The sequence below is a fragment of the Budorcas taxicolor genome, chromosome 15 (assembly GCF_023091745.1).
Source record: "Budorcas taxicolor isolate Tak-1 chromosome 15, Takin1.1, whole genome shotgun sequence".
Lineage (NCBI taxonomy): Eukaryota > Metazoa > Chordata > Mammalia > Artiodactyla > Bovidae > Budorcas > Budorcas taxicolor.
The window spans coordinates 21,933,603-21,951,446 of NC_068924.1; the positions used below are offsets into that span (position 1 = coordinate 21,933,603).

General features: G+C 38.3%; 2 protein-coding genes across 2 annotated transcripts in view; both read left to right on the forward strand.

Moving 5' to 3' along the window:
• The first annotated feature begins 5,680 nt into the window (after positions 1-5,680).
• Positions 5,681-7,614, forward strand: TEX12 (testis expressed 12). The gene is made up of 4 exons (XM_052653383.1): positions 5,681-5,743; positions 6,452-6,563; positions 6,655-6,706; positions 7,470-7,614. The coding sequence occupies exons 1-4, from the start codon at positions 5,681-5,683 to the stop codon at positions 7,612-7,614; spliced, it is 372 nt and encodes a 123-aa protein (XP_052509343.1).
• A 4,715-nt stretch (positions 7,615-12,329) lies between these two features.
• The window catches only part of BCO2 (beta-carotene oxygenase 2), a 65,998-nt gene continuing 60,483 nt past the window's right edge, over positions 12,330-17,844 (forward strand). The window contains exons 1-2 of the mRNA XM_052653165.1: positions 12,330-12,417; positions 14,707-14,911. Of these exons, the coding sequence (XP_052509125.1) occupies positions 12,330-12,417; positions 14,707-14,911 (293 nt within the window). The remainder of the gene's footprint in view (positions 12,418-14,706; positions 14,912-17,844) is intronic.

Below are 17,844 nucleotides of genomic sequence, written 5' to 3' on the forward strand. Positions count from 1 at the left end.
GTGAAACCTGAAACAAAGTGTCAGAGAATAAGGATATTTCTTTTAATATAGAATCATGTTAATGAAATAATTTCTTCTGTTGCAGTTCTGGCCCTTCAAAGTTTGTACCTCTTTCCGAAGTACACCCAAACACTTAAAAAAAAAAAAAAAAGCACCTGCTTGGTCAATCAGAAGCATTTTTCTCACATTAATTTTTCTCTTCTGAGACTTTCTCTTCAGGCTTTAGCACATTTTCTCATCTAACTGAGCTGAATACTATGGGATGGCAGAAGCGGAACACGACTTAACAACTGAACATCAGTGATGAATAATCAGCCCTAGCAGGGTGAGTCCTGTAATGTAACCACCCCACTTAAAATGAAACTGATAAAGAGCAGAGTGTTACTATCACAGCCTTGACAATAACTAAGGGAAATAAAGTTTCTTAGCTATTTTCTCTTGAACATGTGCTAAATTGCATTACCTTGCTAGCAAGGGAATTAGCACAGTGATCTTTTTTTTTTTTCCTGCTTTTTTTGCCAGTTCAGAGACTGTATGGAAACAGGGGTTCTAGAATTAGGAAACAAAACGTTTATAAAAACAGCTAGGTGAGCTGTTTTCGTTGTTGTTGCTTGTGTGTTTTTTTAGCTGTCAACAAGATAGGGTTTTCATTTCATAACATCAAAGAAACATTATGAAACAGTAGTTATTACAAAGGAAGTCTAAGATAGGATGGTTGAGGGTGCTTGGTACAGTGATTATCAGAAGGGAAAAAAAGGCACACTTAAGAAACCAATGCAATATTGTAAAGCAATTATTCTCCAATTAAAAATAAATAATAAAAAAAAGTGTATGATGGGATTTTGCTGGTGGTTCACTGGTTAGGAATCTGCCTGCCAATGCAGGGAACAACGGTTTAATCCCTGGTCTGGGAAGATTCCACATGCCCTAAGGTAACTAAGCCTGTGCATACAGCTACTGAGTGCAGGCACCCTAGAGCCAGTGCTTGGCAATGAGAAAAGCCACTGCAACAAGAAGCCCATGCACTGCAACTACAGAGTAACCCCCAGTTGCTACAACTGGAGAAAGCCTGCACGCAGCAATGAAGACTCAGCACAGCCATAAATAAGTAAATAATTTTTAAAAACTTAAAATGTGTTACTAAAACTGATGACAGGTTTCATCCTCTGTGTTGTTCAGTTGGGTCAATTAGCACAAAAGCATTAAGTAGAGTCAAACTGTGATTTAAATAAGCAGAGCACCAAGCAAGTTAATTTTAAATGGCCCATTGCCAATTATTTCTCTCCAGTTGTAAAAGTGCATAATGCATAATTTACCCATTTCTTACTTTAGGGACAAACATTTTTTTCTTTGACATAGAGCAACCCAAATGTGTCTATGTCCTACCTACTTCATAGGGTTGTTTGTGAAAATTAAATGAGATGATAGCTCTTTGAATATTTTAAAGTGCTGGACCATTATAACCCTCTGCACCCTCCCATTTACTCTCACTCATGTATTTTATATAATGGAAAAAAGATTTTAAAAAGAAAATGTCCATGGTATCCTTTTAATCCGATGTAAGCATTTATGTATTAGGTGGAATCATTTTTCTTAGCCCACTGTGCTGCAGTCCATGGGGGTCACAGAGAGTCAGTCACAACTGAGCTACTGAACAACAACACAAATTTTTCCTGGAAATATTTTAATAAGTACATAACTACCTGTTTGGCTATCATGCAATGTGAAGGCTGGGAGAGGAATTAGATCAGTATCTCTCAGACTTTTGGATTTAATGGACCATTAAGAATAATAACAACAGTAATGATAATAATGAAAAGATAAACATTGATTGGATAACTTTATATTTTACCAATTAAGGGTATTAAAAAAATTTTTTTTTAATTTTATATTTTTATTTCTTGAGAGGGCACTTGAACACCAAAAAATTTAGGACATAGCATCAGAATGACAATGTTTTCCTTCATTTTTATCACAAATACAGAATGTTTCAATATACGTTGCTACCAGGCCTAAGATGGTGATTAGAATCTTTAAAAAGACTATCAATTGTGTTCAGTTGCACCTACTCTTTTTTCAATTCCACCGACTGTAGCCCTCCCGTCTCCTCTATCCATGGGATTTTTCAGGCAAGAGTACTCCAGTGGGTTGCCATTCAGCTGCACATAATCATGTGGTCCAGTTTTATTGAATGACTTACATTTCACAATAATAGCAGCTCAAGGTAAACTGAGTCCCTTTTGCCTAGGAGTTAAAACAATTGGCTTTTTCACAAACAATAAATATATACACATAATACTTACAATTCTTTATAAAATATTTTTTTGGAAGCTGCCAATGAAGTCGACTAACATTTAAATAAGCCAAAGGGGGGGGGGCACTAATAATATGCATACATCAAGTATAATTTGCTGAGGTGCAAGACTGTTGACCTGGAATTTACAGGAAGTGTTATTGACCTTTGTTTTATGAGGTGATAGATAGCATATTGAAAAGCAGAGACATTACTTTGCCAACAAAGGTCCGTCTAGTCAAGGCTTTGGTTTTTCCAGTGGTCATGTATGAAAGTGAGAGTTGGACTGTGAAGAAGGCAGAGCGCCGAAGAATTGATGCTTTTGAACCACGGTATTGGAGAAGACTCTTGAGAGTTCCTTGGACTGCAAGGAGATCCAACCAATCCATTCTGAAGGAGATCAACCCTGGGATTTCTTTGGAAGGAATGATGCTAAAGCTGAAACTCCAAAACTTTGGCCACCTCATGCGAAGAGCTGACTCATTGGAAAAGATTCTGATGCTGGGAGGGATTGGGGGCAGGAGGAGAAGGGGATGACAGAGGATGAGATGGCTGGATGGCATCACCGACTCCATGGACGTGAGTTTGAGTGAACTGCGGGAGTTGGTGATGGACAGGGAGGCCTGGTGTGCTGCGATTCATGGGGTTGCAAAGAGTCGGACACGACTGGGCAATTGAACTGAACTGAACTGATGGTTTTTATTTTCCTTCACAACTGAACATTAAATGTAGAATGTTTATCTTTTAAGTTGCAGGTCAAAGTCACCACATTAAAGTGCCCAATGAGAGTAAATTTCAAATACGTGAGCCACGTGTTACAAAATATTTTTTTGGAAGCTGCCAATGAAGTCGACTAAACTGAACATCAAGAATGGAATTTTTTTAAAAAAAACTATAATTCCCAAAATTTGCTTGCACCAAAGAAAAGGAGTTGAAGAAACGGATGTTCTGGATACGGAAATCTCGGTTTGCTAAGGCACGGAAACTCAGGTTTATACCGTTCCAGCGAACAGACCATCTGCAACAGGATGTTACTTTTACTTGGAAAGTGGTGGTGGTGCGCTACTGTTTTGTGTTTCCTGTCTGAGGTTTCAAGAGGCTGGGACACACTGCCTTCCTCTGACAGTTCTTCTTGGTCTTTCTTTTTAAGGAAACATCCTCAGATCTCCCCCTTGTTCTCTAGACAAGCACTGGGGAAGCGACAGGAGTTCTGTCTCACGAAGACTCCAAGCCGAAAGGCCGGCGGGGAGAAACCCCCTCTCAGTGGAGGCGGCGTGGGCGTGTCACGTGATCTGCGCGCTGCCTGCTGGGAAGGCCAACGCGGCAGCCTCCTCATTCCCGCGCTTCGGCCTAGGAGGAAGGTATGGATCCCGGACTGATGTTGGAGTAGCCAGCGGAGGATGAACGCCCAGAGGGTGTTCGTGTGGAGTGAAGCAGTGAGAGGGGGCTGTTTCCTCGCAGGGTCTCTAGTGGGGCTGAAACGCTAGTGGGGAGGAAAGGAGAGGTGGGGTGGGTGGTGAGAGGCAAGGTAGGTGTGGTGGCGTGAGGGCCCCGGTGGGAAGAAAGAGAGGTTGAGGAGAAAACGATTGCTTAAGGCCGAGAGGTAGTACTTGGTAATGACGATGGCACCGACGCGCCAGGTTGCACAGCCAGGGTCCGGGACTGTGAACGGTTATATATTGAAGGTGGAGGCCCAGCCTCTTGACCAGGTTCCGCTGAGGCCTTTAAAGTGAAAGTAGTGAAAGTGTCAGTCGCTCAGTCACGTTGGACTCTTTGCGACCTCATGGACTTTGGCCCCCCAGACTCCTCTCTCCATGGGATTCTCCAGGCAAGAATACTGGAGTGGGTTGCCATTTCGTCCTCCAGCTTATCTTCTTGACCCAGTGATGGAACACAGGTTTCCTGCATTGCAGGCAGATTCTTTATCTTCTGAGCCACCAAGGAAGCCCAAAACTGTGACAGAAAAAGTCATCTGTTTTTTACAGAAGCAGAATTACCTAATTAAGAGTTTTGATTTGATATACATGTATGTTCTTTGAGTGAGGCGAGAAGAGGTGTAAAAGGGAAGAGAGAAAGAGGAAGGGAGACAAGAACAAATCTCATGTTGGCTTCCCTGAAACAGTCTCTTAAACTTCCCACGGCAAACCGAGCACTACTGTGCATGTGTAGTAGTTTTTTTTTTTTAACAAATTAATGTTAGAGCGCTTAAGTTTACATATTAGAAAGATACTGACAGCAGTGTAGAAGCACAGTTTGGAGTTTGCTGAACAGACATCTTTATTGTTTGTTGCTGCTGTCTTTATGTCATATATATGATTCTTAAATATGACTAAGCAAACAGATTCATTACAATATTCCAGGTCCACATAGTTTCTCAAAAAGCAAGCAAATTGATAACTTGAGTGTTGACAGGAATTCACATCTATTAAGATGAAGAGATTATATCATTCTAGGTTTCAACATTTTCCAAGTTTAATCTTTCAGGCTCACAAGGTAATTATCTTCAGAATTTTTGAGAAAGCAATTTAAAACTAAAATTTAATGCTGTATGAAGGTAGGATAGGACGGTAGAAAGAGAAGTCTCTTTTAGACTAGAAGAGATCTTGATTCTTCTAGTCTGGCCTAGTTTTACATGTTTCCATTTGGCCAGCTACCTCTGCCTCTATTTTTTCATCTCTGTAAAACTGAGATTGAATTAGATGAACTATAGGATTTTTTGGGCTTCCCTGGTGGCTCAGTGGTAAAGAATCTGCCTGCCAATGAAGGAGGTGCGGGTTTGATCTGTGGGTCAAAGATCAAACTGTGGGTCCAGAAGATCCCCGGGAGAAGGCAATGGCAACCCACTCCGGTATTCTTCCCCAGAAATTCCATGGACAGAAGAGCCTGGCTGGCTAAAGTCCATGGGGTCTCGAAAGTCTCAAACATGAATTAGCGACTAAACAACCAATCAGCAAGATTTGTTTCAACATTAAGATTTTGTGAAGGCAGAAAAATCTTTTAATGAATCCTGAAACAAAGCAGAAAGTGCCAAAGAGACTAGTGTGATTGTAGAAGGAGTAGGAGAAAATCACCAGACTGGTAGGCTGGCCCCAGGTGCTCTACCACACAATTTGAACTTCCTCTGGAGCCATGAATGGTCAAGGAAAGGTTCTTTTAAGTGTAGAAATGCAGTAATCAGAGTTTTGAAAGATTGCCCAAACAGCAATTGGTAGGATGAAACAGAGGAGGGATAATTTGAGTAGTTTAGGTAAGTGATGAATAATGAGAGGCTAAACTAACAGTGACAGGAGGAGTGGAAAGACAGGGAAGGATTCAAGAGAGCTGTATCGTGGAGTTTGCACCTAAAATTGGCATTGCTTTAAACTTTGCAGTTCCTGCCTCCAGAATATGATGGCAAGTCAACTTGTAAAACCTGATACTAGAAATTGCAAGAGACCAAGAGAGTTAGAGGTAATCTTTATGCTTGTGGAACTTTACTCTTTTATATACTTCTCAAATTTCTTCATTTAAGATAATTCTGTTGATAAATGGAATTTAATGTCTTCATATTCCCAGAGCTGGTGGTGTCCCAGCAGGAACTATGTTGATTCCAGCAGCCTATTTACTAAGTATAGGCTTTCAGGAAACTAGTGGAAGGTTTCTTTGTGGTAATTTGTGATCTAGAGATAGAAGTGGACTCATGACTTTTGATATGTAGGACTTTAAATAGTTATTTTGATATATATTAATAAATAGGATACTTAGGTACTATACCTACTGACATTTTTTGAAAAAGAGTACTATATCCTGCCATTCTTTACTGCTGCCCCTACCAATTGATCTGTTTACATTTGAGACATTATTTGTTCCCTTAAAGATTATGTTAGCTTGCAAAAATTTGCAAGCATATGGCTGTTACCCAAATGAAAGCTTTGATCTTTTGCTATGGCAGCATCTGCTGGCTACAGGAAACTTTTTCATCAGGGGATTAATAGCATTTTCAAAGTCTAATGTAAATTTACAATAAAATGAACAAGTGATTATTAGGCCTACATTTCCAGCATGCTTGCTTTTTTCTGAAAGATGTTTTATTTGCTGTTTTCTTTTTTTTTAACAGAATGTATATATCTTAAGGATCTTATTAACTGTTTGCCTATTTCCTTTACTTTCTTATATTAGCCTCAAATGCCAGATAGTCCACAGCTGTCCTCTCTTGGAAAATCAGATTCTTCTTTGTCTGAAAGCTCTGGACTATTTTATAAAGATGAAGCTCTGGAGAAAGACTTGAATGGTGATGTGTAAAGTGCTTATATTTCTATATATTGATTTTATAATATGGAAACTTTATTATAGTTCATAACTTAGTGATTTTTTTTAAACAGATATGAGCAAGGAAATTAATCTAATGCTGTCAACATATGCAAAGATCTTAAGGCAAGTATTTATGGTATATTCTTTTGAGTCTTTATTTTAGACATAGAAGTTTTCTTCTGGAAGCTCCATGATGGGAAGTTTAGCTCAGGGTCTAAAAAACCTATCTGGTAATTATAATTTTCAAATTTTTTATTCTGCCTCTGTTTCTTAAATTAGCTGGTTATTTTCAAAGACTAACTTTTCCACTAAATATCTTTTGTTTTGATACTCTCAGAGCTGAAATGAGGCTGGATATATTTTGTTTTCTAATTTGATGATAAAACACTTAAAATTTTATGAAAACATTTTCAGAAAAATACCATTTGGTGAAGTTAAGCATAATAATAGAGTGATACTGAAGATAAATATTTATTTTATGAAATATTAAACATTATCGATATATATTTGAAGACTGAATTTAAGTATTCTATTGACCTGAAACTATCATGTTTTATAAGGTGTTTTTTTAGAGAACTACTGAGCAGTCACGGTTTTTAATAATAATGGTTTATGTGGCTGTTAAAATAATGTATATAGTTTAATATTAGAATTATAATGTATAAGATACACATTCTGCTGTGTCAAGGGACTTTGAGTAGTCAAAAATATTTGTGGAACTAATTTAACATATTGAGCAGTGTTGGTAAATTAATGAAGCCAACTACTGTACAAAGAAATTTAAATGAAATAGCTAACAAATATAGCATAATAAAGCACATCATTTTGATGGTATGTTTAGATATTATGACTATTTGGTTTAACATAAAACCTTTTTTCCTCTTAGTGAGAGAGCAGCAGTAGATGCATCTTATATTGACGAGATAGATGGACTCTTCAAAGAAGCCAATACTATTGAAAACTTTCTAATACAGAAGAGAGAGCTCCTGAGACAGAGGCTTACAGTGATTGCAAACACTCTACACAGATAAAATTGTATACTTAAAATAAGCTGAGAATTTAAGCTCATTATTGTTTTAATGAAAGAATGACATTTGTACTCTGAATGTGCTCTAGTTGTTAAAAAAAAAGTATACCTTAAATGTAGAAGGGGAAACTTCTTAAATTTCTTTTCTAGATTTAAAAGCATTAAGCTGGACATTAATATGAAGTATGTAGCCTTTCTTTTGAAGTCTAATATTTGGCATATTTTGTAAAAGTGTAAATTTTTTCTCAAACACCCTAGCCTTTCTTAAATTTCTAAAAGAAGACTCAGTGGATTAATTTGATAATATTTAACAATATTGTACTTTTAGAATATTTTGTTTAAATAGTAGATAGAGATTTAAGGTGTCTTTCATGGTTAGAATTGAAAAGAAATTAAAACCCAAAAGTAATCTGTCCAGTTTCTCAATATGTAAACTGTGCTATTGCTATTTAATATTACCATATGATTATTTTCACTAATATTATTATACAATGTTAATAAAAATTTGTTTTATTATCGTGTTGTTTTTATTATCATATGTTAGAGAAGGAAATGGCAATCCACTCCAGTATTCTTGTCTGGAAAATCCCATGGACAGAGGAGCCTGGTGGGCTACAGTTCATGGGGTCACAAAGAGTTGGACACAACTGAGCAACTGAGCACAATAAAAATTTGGTTTCAAATTATCTTGTGGTAAAATAAAAACTAGAAATTTGTAACCAGAATTTTATATGAATTGACTTTTTTACACATTAAAGTATCAGTGGTGCAGTTAATGAAGTATATTTAGAAGCCTTAGCAAGCTATGTGGTATGGGATAAAGATTAGTGGTCCAAAAGTAAAGAGATTGGTTAAACAAGTTAGCCTTAGCGAGTCATTTCGGTCCTGTTATAATTCAGGAATTGAATTTGGACTAGGAAATCTCTAATACTTTTCTAGTAAAAAAATCCTCCCTTTGAGGAGAGTTCGGGAAGAATGGATACATGTATATCTGTGAACCAGTCTCTTCACTGTTCACCTGAAACTCACATTATTAATCAGCTATACTCCAATACAAAACAAAAACTGTTTAAAAAAAAATCTACACTGTTGGAAGGTACTATGACTTTAATGAAAACTTTTAATATGTTATGTATAATTTATATAACTATATTGATCAGATTAAAAAAAATCAACACTCACTTCAATCATATGGACAATTCTATCTATTATATGTGTATTTTGCCTGTGTAAGTAATCACAAATTTGGATATATATTTAGACAGTACCACAGGGAATATGGTATTCTTCAGGTGGACAGCAGGGATTCCCTGGTGGCTCAGATGGTAAAGCATCTGCCTGCAATGCAGGAGACCTGGGTTCGATCCCTGGGTTGGGCAGATCCTCTGGAGAAGGAAATGGCAACCCATTCCAGTACTCTTGCCTAGAAAATTCCATGGATAGAGGAGCCTGGTGGCCTACAGTCTATGGGGTTGCAAAGAGTCAGACACGACTGAGCAACCTCACTCACTCACTCACTCAGGTGGACAGTGTGTTTGCCCTGCTGCCTTCTAAATGTTAAATCTTATTTCATCAATTACTACCTTAAGGCATATATACCATGTAAGATAAATATTCATACAAGAAAGGATTGATAATAATGTAATATTTACTAAGTATATTGGTTACAGTGGAAAAATTATTTGCCTCATAGGCAGATATGTTAATGGCACAGGATAGGTTGGAGGTCAGTAAAGATTAGAAATAAGATTTTAAAAACTAAATGCAACAGGATGACCACATTTGAGTTGGTATGACAAATCTGTTGGATTTTGAGTTATCCTGTTGCCTTACAGAGTTTTTTAATGTTTAACTGTGAAAATGACTGCTAACTTGGGCAGAAGCTAGCAACATTAAGAAATGTTCTTGAGTTATTTTTTTCTTAAATATGTTATTAATGTAAAAGATAAGGCTAGCATTGTTTCAGAGTAGATTTTGATTTCATATTATATTTATTATACCTTTTTTTTTCTTTTTGCTGTGGCATATGGGATCTTAGTTCCCTGACCAGGGATGAAACCATGCCTCCTGCATAGGAAGTGTGGAGGCTTAACCACAGGATGGCCAGGGAAGTTCCAATATTTGTTATGTCTTAATAGGGTCACCATTGCTTGGTATCTGGTTCTTCCCTGTGCACGTTAAATTTGATCATTTCATTGGCTATATGTTTAAGACTAGAGAATGACTTTTAGTCACAATGTTATTTACCGGTCAGAACAGACACCTCCTAGGGAAGAAGTTCGTGAAAGTCTAAATACGGCTTATTTTTAAATCAAACGATATCTTTGGTACCATCCACATGAGCATAATTATCTTACAACTGGAAATATGCTATTGCAGGAATATATTTGCCCTTTAATTTACACTTGTCACTCATTTCAGTAAAATTTTGTAAGTTTATATGTTATTTTTCAATAATTACAAATCAAAATATATATTGAATTTCTTTATATCATGATCTGCTAGACACTGTAGGGAGTACAGAACTCTGTTCTCCCTTCTGACAAGTTTAACCACTCCTTTTTAAAAATTTTAAATTTATTTATTTTAATTGGAGGCTAATTACTTTACAATAGTGTAGTGGTTTTTGCCATACATTGACATGAACTTCAGTACTTTGGCCACCTCATGCGAAGAGTTGACTCATTGGAAAAGACTCTGATGCTGGGAGGGATTGGGGGCAGGAGGAGAAGGGGACGACAGAGGATGAGATGGCTGGATGGCATCACTGACTCGATGGGCATGATTCTGAGTGAACTCTGGGAGTTGGTGATGGACAGGGAGGCCTGGCGTGCTGCGATTCATGGGGTCGCAAAGAGTCGGACATGATTGAGCGACTGAACTGAACTGAACTGACATGAATCAGCCATGGGTGTACATGTGTTCCCCATCCTGAATCCCCCTCCCACCTCCCTCCCCATCCCATCCCTCAGGGTCATCCCAGTGCACCAGCCCTGAGCACCTTGTCTCATGCATCAAGGGATGGAGTGGCACAATGAAATTGATACCCTGGGTCAGCTGACTTAATCAGTGGACAGATCTGAAACAGGAAAGTTTAGAAAGGGAGACCACTATTGGTGGTCCAATTACAGTATTTCAAACAGCAACTTATCATAACCAGGTTGTAGGGATACTTGTCCTGAAGATGAGACTAAGAGAGATTGTACATGTTTTGAAGCCCCACCCCTCAACTGGGCTGGCGATCTGTTTCATATATGGTAATATACATGTTTCAATGCTATTCTCTCAAATCATCCCACCCTTGCCTTTTCCCACAGAGTCCAAAAGACTGTTCTTTACATCTGTGTCTCTTTTGCTGTCTCGTATATAGGGTCATTGTTACCATCTTTCTAAATTCCATATATATGCATTAATATACTGTATTGGTGTTTTTCTTTCTGATTTACTTTACTCTATAATAGGCTCCAGTTTTATCCACCTTATTAGAACTGATTCAAATGCATTCTATTTAATGACTGTAACCACTCCTTTCTTGAAATACACTTACATGTCTTTGCTAGGAGGACATGATATGTCAGTGTTAAAAGTATTCCCTGGTGTTCCAGTGGATAAAATCCACCTGCCAATGCAGGAGACACGGGTTCAGTCCCCGGTCCAGGAAGATTCCACATGTTATGCAGCAACTAAGCCCGTGTGCCACCACTACTGAGCCTACATACAGGCTGTAACTACTGAAGCCCATGTGCCTAGAGCTTATGTTCCACAACAAGGGAAGTCACCGCAATGAGAAGCCTGTGCACTGCAACTAGAGAAAGCCCATGTGTAACAACGAAGACCCAGTGCAGTCATAAATAAATTCTGTGGCACTGCTATTAACTCCTTTTAGTGGGAGTTATTGGAAGGCTTTGGCAAGGGGATCACAGAGGTAGATTTTGAAATGGGTTTTTGAAAAGGAAAGAGGGAGGGTATTTCAGGCAGGGAAAAGTTTGTTTAAAGGCACAGAAGAATAAAAACACTTGGCAAATGATTTTACTGGACTGAGAATTCACAAAAGGGGATAGTGTATCATCTATATTGCTGGAGAGCAGGATAGAATCTGTTCTCAACTTGTAGCACAGTATTAGATTGGAGCTCAGAAATATTTGTTATATTAATAAAATGATGTGTGGTTATTTGTTTTTAAGGGTATACCTTCACAGAGCTTTATTCATATTACCTTGCTGAGGATGTTCTGTAAATTAAGTGAATAGGAAACGAAAGATGAAATGTTGGAAGGGCAGAAAGACAAAGGATGAAATGTAGATTGTGGCCAGATTGTAGAGTCTTGTTGTCAGACTAAACTTGGACTTTATTCTGTAAAGGAAATCTGAATCATTCAGAGGGAAGGAGTGGCACAATGAAATTGATACCCTGGGTCAACTGATTTAATCAGTGGACAGATTTGAAAGAGTGAAGTTTAGAGAGGGAGACCACTATTGGTGGTCCAATTTCAGTATTTCAAGCAGCAACTTATCATAAACAGGTTGTAGGGATACTAGTCCTGAAAATGAGACTAAGAGAGATTGTACATGTTTTGAAGCCCCACCCCTCAATCCCCAACCCCACCCCTTCCTATTCTGTCAGTGAGCCAAAGACAGCCCAGGAAGTGAGTTTTCGACTGTTAGTCAGCATGAGGATTTAGGAATCACAGGATCTGTTGCTGCAGAACTCAACACAAAAATGTTTCCTCAACTCTTTCTACGTTCAGTCAGCAGCTTTTCTACCATTGCAGTTGATTTCCTTTCTATGATATTATGCCGGATCCCAGGTAGGGGATTTGCCCCTTCCTTCTCCTCTCTCTCCTTTTCCTGAACTTAGGACTCTGTGCCTCTTTCTTGAAGAATACCAGGGGCTTCTGAAATTTCCCAGTCTGTGTGGAACAGATTCAGGCAGCAACACTGCAGAGGTGGGAGTTAAAGGAGAGTTAAGTCAGGATTTGTTAACTTGTCAGGCAAACAGCCTTTCTGTTTGTAGATTTTATGCAACATACAGGGGTGAGATTCAGGGTTTAGAAATTCTCTTGGATCTGCAATAGGAAAAATATTCACTATTTAGGACTTTCTCATAGTGAATAGTGAATATTTTTCCTATTGCAGATCCAAGAGAATTTCTAAACCCTGAATCCTGCCCCTGTATGTTGCATAAAATCTACAAACAGAAAGGCTGTTTGCTTGACAACAAGTTAACAAATCCTGACTCACTCTCCTTTAACTCCCACCTCTGCAGTGTTGCTGCCTGAATCTGTTCCACACAGACTGGGAAACTTCAGAAGCCCCTGGTATTCTTCAAGAAAGCAAAAATATTCACTATTTAGGACTTTCTCTTGGAACCTTCCCTGGTAGCTCAGAGGTTAAAGCGTCTGCCTGCAATGCAGGAAACCTGGGTTTGATCCCTGGGTCGGAAAGATCCCCTGGAGAAGGAAATGGCAACCCGCTCCAGTATTCTTGCCTGGAGAATCCCATGGACGGAGAAGCCTGGTGGGCTGCAGTTCAGGGGGTCGCAAAGAGTCGGACACAACTGAGCGACTTAACTTAACTTAGGACTTTCTCAACTAAAAATCACTGCTACATCTTCTAATGTAAATGTTTGGTTTTACTATTTGCATTCTGGTGGACTTCTTTAAAAACTCTGTTTAACACTTCCAAGTATTACACCGTGCTGCCTCTTAAAGGGAGTAGCATTTGAGATAGACTTTGAACAACAGATAAAACTTCCTTAGGGATAGACTAGTGGGAAGGACATTTAGGGTGAGAGTGAATTTTCTTTGGAAAATAAGGAAATAGTTTGATTTGACAGAATTGGTTGCTTACAGGGCTTCCCAGATGGCGCTAATGGCAAAGAACCCGCCTGCCAATGCGGAAGATGTAAGAGATGTGGGGTTCTATCCCTGGGTTGGGAAGGTCCCCTGGAGAAGGAAATGGCACCTACTCTAGTGTTCTTGCCTGGAGAATCCCGTGGACAAAGGAGCCTGGCAGGCTACAGTCCATAGGGTTGCAAAGAGTTGGACACAACTTAGTATGCATGTGCTGTGAGCCTACATCTCTGAGAAGGTCTCAAGTGCTCTAAACTGAATTTTTGCAAGATTTTAAAGAAGTGGGATAATAGACACAATGTTGTAAAATATCTTGCTAAAAGACTAGTATCCCTATGTTTTTCTAGTTTAGACTTCTATATCACTGTTAGTTTTATGATTTAAAATGAAAGATTATCTTATAGTATCCAATTAGTTATGTACTTGACCACCCCTCTGTGTTAGGCAATACTGCCTGTGAACACTGAATACATATGAAATAATAGGGACAATTTTCAGCTCTCTATTTTAAAATAATTTTTTTGTGTGGCTTTTGAATTTGAGGTAATTTCAGAACAGGTATCAGTGCATTATTTGATTTATAACAGCTCTTTCCTAGGAAATGCCATGTACGTTCATGTGTATACCATTAAAATAGAAGAAATTAAGTTTCAGATCCTATTAAATTCACATAAATCCTGTGAAATCTTTAGAATCACATTCTAGTCTGTCAAAAGTACTGAGATTAATGTAATTGTAATAATATCAAATGGTGGTTATTTATATTTCTTTATTTAATTTTTTAAGCTGTGTGGCATGTGGGGATTTTAGTTCCCCAACAGGGATCAAACCCATACCCCTGCAGTGAAAGCTCAAAGTCTTCATTAACCACTAGACTGCCAGGGAAGTCCTGGGCATTTTTTACTAAACAATGAGATGTAGCTATTAGCACATCTGTGGTTAACATGTAGATTCAGTCTTGTGAAAAGGCCTGCATTGTTCAACTATGAGAAATGATAGCAATGGTAATTAAAGTCCTGAGTTAATTAAGCAGATTTGTTCTGCAGGAACACAAAAAGGATTGCGGTTCAGAAGTGGAGAACTGAAGAGTTGATGGTCTGAAAATAAGGAAGGAGACGAATTTAGAGACTGTATTTGGTGATAGGTTTACATTTTCCTTACCAGTAGATGAGACTGTCTATGGAGAAACAGGCATGTTTATAGAAGACTGATACAATTTTTGTGCTTTTGATTTCCTCTTCACAGTTTTGAAGAAGTACATGGAGCAGACTCATCAGAAAACAGTGATCTTTAGTCAGGGGAAGACTCTTCCATGCATTGCACCGCTTCTAACCACAGTGGAAGAGACTCTGGAGGTCGTCTCAGCTCGAGTCCAGGGACATTTTCCTGAGTGGCTCAATGGCTATCTACTTCGTGTTGGACCTGGGAAATTCGAGTTTGGGAAGGATAAGTAAGCGCTGATTTTGGAGAACAGTTTAGTTTTCTTAGCATGGGCTCTTTCTATGTAATGTGCATAATATCTGCTTCCTCTCCGAAGCTAACATTGCTACACAATCCCTTTGATCACAGCTAAGGAAACTATAGCTTACAGGAAAAAAAAAATGGAGACTTTAATTCTTCTTTAGAAGTCCTGACTTCTGCTTTGCAGACTGTTATAAATTTTAAGTCATCTGAAAGTTTAAAATAGAAGTGTCAGAAACTATCTGTATGACTACTGAACTCTGTTTCATCATAAGTTCCTGGAGGAAGGGGCAATGTCTTCATTTCATACCACTCTTACCCAGTACTCCCCAGACACAGTGACTCTTTCAGTTCCTCAAACCAGGAATGTTTATTTTTGCTCAAGGTCTTGGCATTGGCTGGCTTATCTCTCTTCCCAAGTCTGATTCTTGTCATTCAGATATCAGCTGAAATTTCACATCTTTTGAGCTTTCCCTGATCTCCCAATCTAAAGCTGCTGTTTTTTATATTATTTATTTTAATTATCTGCATTATCAATAGCTAATATATTTTTGCTTGTTTACTTATTAGCTGTGTTTTTCTCTAGATGGCAGTTTCATGATGGCAGGGACCTTTTCTTGATCAACCCGTATCTCTAGTATCTAGGATAGTGCTCTGTAGTTAAATAGCACTCAATATATATATGTAAGTAAATGAGAAGCCCAGCAACTCATTGGTGTATCATTTCTCTGTGTGACTACTAGGGACATGAAGTGATGTGGAGAAACCATTGTGGTCGGGAAGAAATCTACTTTGCTTTAAACATTTAAAAATTTTAGAAACATTTTTTTCATTGTGAAAGTTTTTACCTGTATTAAACTTTTTGAAATATAAAACCAAGTGAGGGAAAAGTGTGTACCACATCCTTTGTTAGCACCTTGAAATATTTCCTGCTGATCTTTCCCCCATCTCTATAGATTTGTTTTAAATAATTACAATCATGTGAAAAAAATTTTTAGTGAGGTATAATTGACATGTTAGTTTCAGGTGTACAACATAATGATTAAATATTTGTATATATTGTGAAATTATCATCACAAGTCTAGTTAACATTCCTAACCATACATGTTAATAAAAATTTGTTTTTCTGATGATGAGAAGTTTTAAGATTTACTGTTGTACATACTGCATGCTAAGTTGCTTCAATTGTGTCTGACTTTTTGCGACCCTATGGACTGCAGCCCGCCAGGTTCCTCTGTCCATGGGATTTTCCAGGCAAGATACTGGAGTGGGTTGCCATGCCCTCCTCCAGGGGATCTTCCTGACCCAGGGATCAAACATGCTTCTCTTATATCTCCTCTATTGGCAGGCAGGTTCTTTATCACTAGAGCCACCTGGGAAGCCAAAGATTTACTGTTAGCAACTTTCAAATATGCAATACAGTTTTATTAACTATAATCTGACTCTGTACTTTACATCCCTTATTTATTTTATAACTGGAAATAAATTTTCATCCCATTTACCTCTTGCAATAACAAATCTCTTTCAACCACCAACTTATTTTCTATGTCTGTGAGCTTGTTTTTCTTTCTTTCTTTTTAATCTTTAAGATTCTACATAAAAGTGAAATCATATGGTATTTGTCTTTCTCTGTCTGACTTATTTCACTTAGGATAATGCCCTCAAACTCTACTCATGTTAAAAATGGCAACATTTTCTTCTTTTTTATGGTGGAGTAGTATTCCATTGTGTGTATGTGTATTTATATATATTCAGTTCAGTTCAGTTCAGTCGCTCAGTTGTGTCCGACTCTTTGCAACCCCATGAATCGCAGCACGCCAGGCCTCCCTGTCCATCACCAACTCCCGGAATTCACTCAAACTCACGTCCATCGAGTCGGTGATGCCATCCAGCCATCTCATCCTCTGTCGTCCCCTTCTCCTCCTGCCCCCAATCCCTCACAGCATCAGAGTCTTTTCCAATGAGTCAACTCTTCGCATAAGGTGGCCAAAGTACTGGAGCTTCAGCTTTAGCATCATTCCTTCCAAAGAAATCCCAGGGTTGATGTCCTTCAGAATGGACTGGTTGGATGTCCTTGCAGTCCAAGGGACTCTCAAGAGTCTTCTCCAACACCACAGTTCAAAAGCATCAATTCTTCGGCACTCAGCCCTCTTCACAGTCCAACTCTCACATCCGTACATGACCACAGGAAAAACCACAGCCTTGACTAGATGGACCTTTGTTAGCAAAGTAATGTCTCTGCTTTTCAATATGCTATCTAGGTTGGTCATAACTTTTCTTCCAAGGAGTAAGTGTCTTTTAATTTCATGGCTGAAGACACCATCTGCAGTGATTTTGGAGCCCCCAGAAATAAAGTCTGACACTGTTTCCACTGTTTCCCCATCTATTTCCCATGAAGTGATGGGACCAGATGCCATGATCTTCGTTTTCTGAATGTTGAGCTTTAGGCCAACTCTTTCACTCTCCACTTTCACTTTCATCAAGAGGCTTTTGAGTTCCTCTTCACTTTCTGCCATAAGGGTGGTGTCATCTGCATATCTGAGGTTATTGATACATCTTCTTTGTCCACTCATCCATCCGTGGGCATTTAGGTTGTTTCCGTATCTCAGCTATTATAAACAATGCTGCAGTAAACATGAGGGTGCATGCATCTTTTATGAGCTAGTGTTTTTTATTTCTTTGGATTAATATCCAGTGGATCATATGGTAGTTCTGTTTTTAATTTTATGAGGATCCTCTATTTTTTGTGGCTTTGGTATTGGCTATACTAATTTATGTTTTCACCATCAATATGTAAGTGTTCTCTTTTCTCCACATCCTCCCCAACACGTGTTATTTCTTGTCTAGTAACCATTTGAACAGGTGTGGTGTGGTATGTCACTGTAGTTTTGATTTTCATTTCCCTAATGATTAGTGATGTTG

Excerpts from the sequence above, each read along its gene's own strand:
- TEX12 (XM_052653383.1), top strand. The coding sequence starts at position 5,681 with ATGATGGCAAGTCAACTTGTAAAACCTGATACTAGAAATTGCAAGAGA. Across the intron at positions 5,744-6,451 it reads AGAGACCAAGAGAGTTAGAG|CCTCAAATGCCAGATAGTCC; the intron begins GTAATCTTTATG and ends TTCTTATATTAG. Across the intron at positions 6,564-6,654 it reads TCTGGAGAAAGACTTGAATG|ATATGAGCAAGGAAATTAAT; the intron begins GTGATGTGTAAA and ends TTTTTTAAACAG.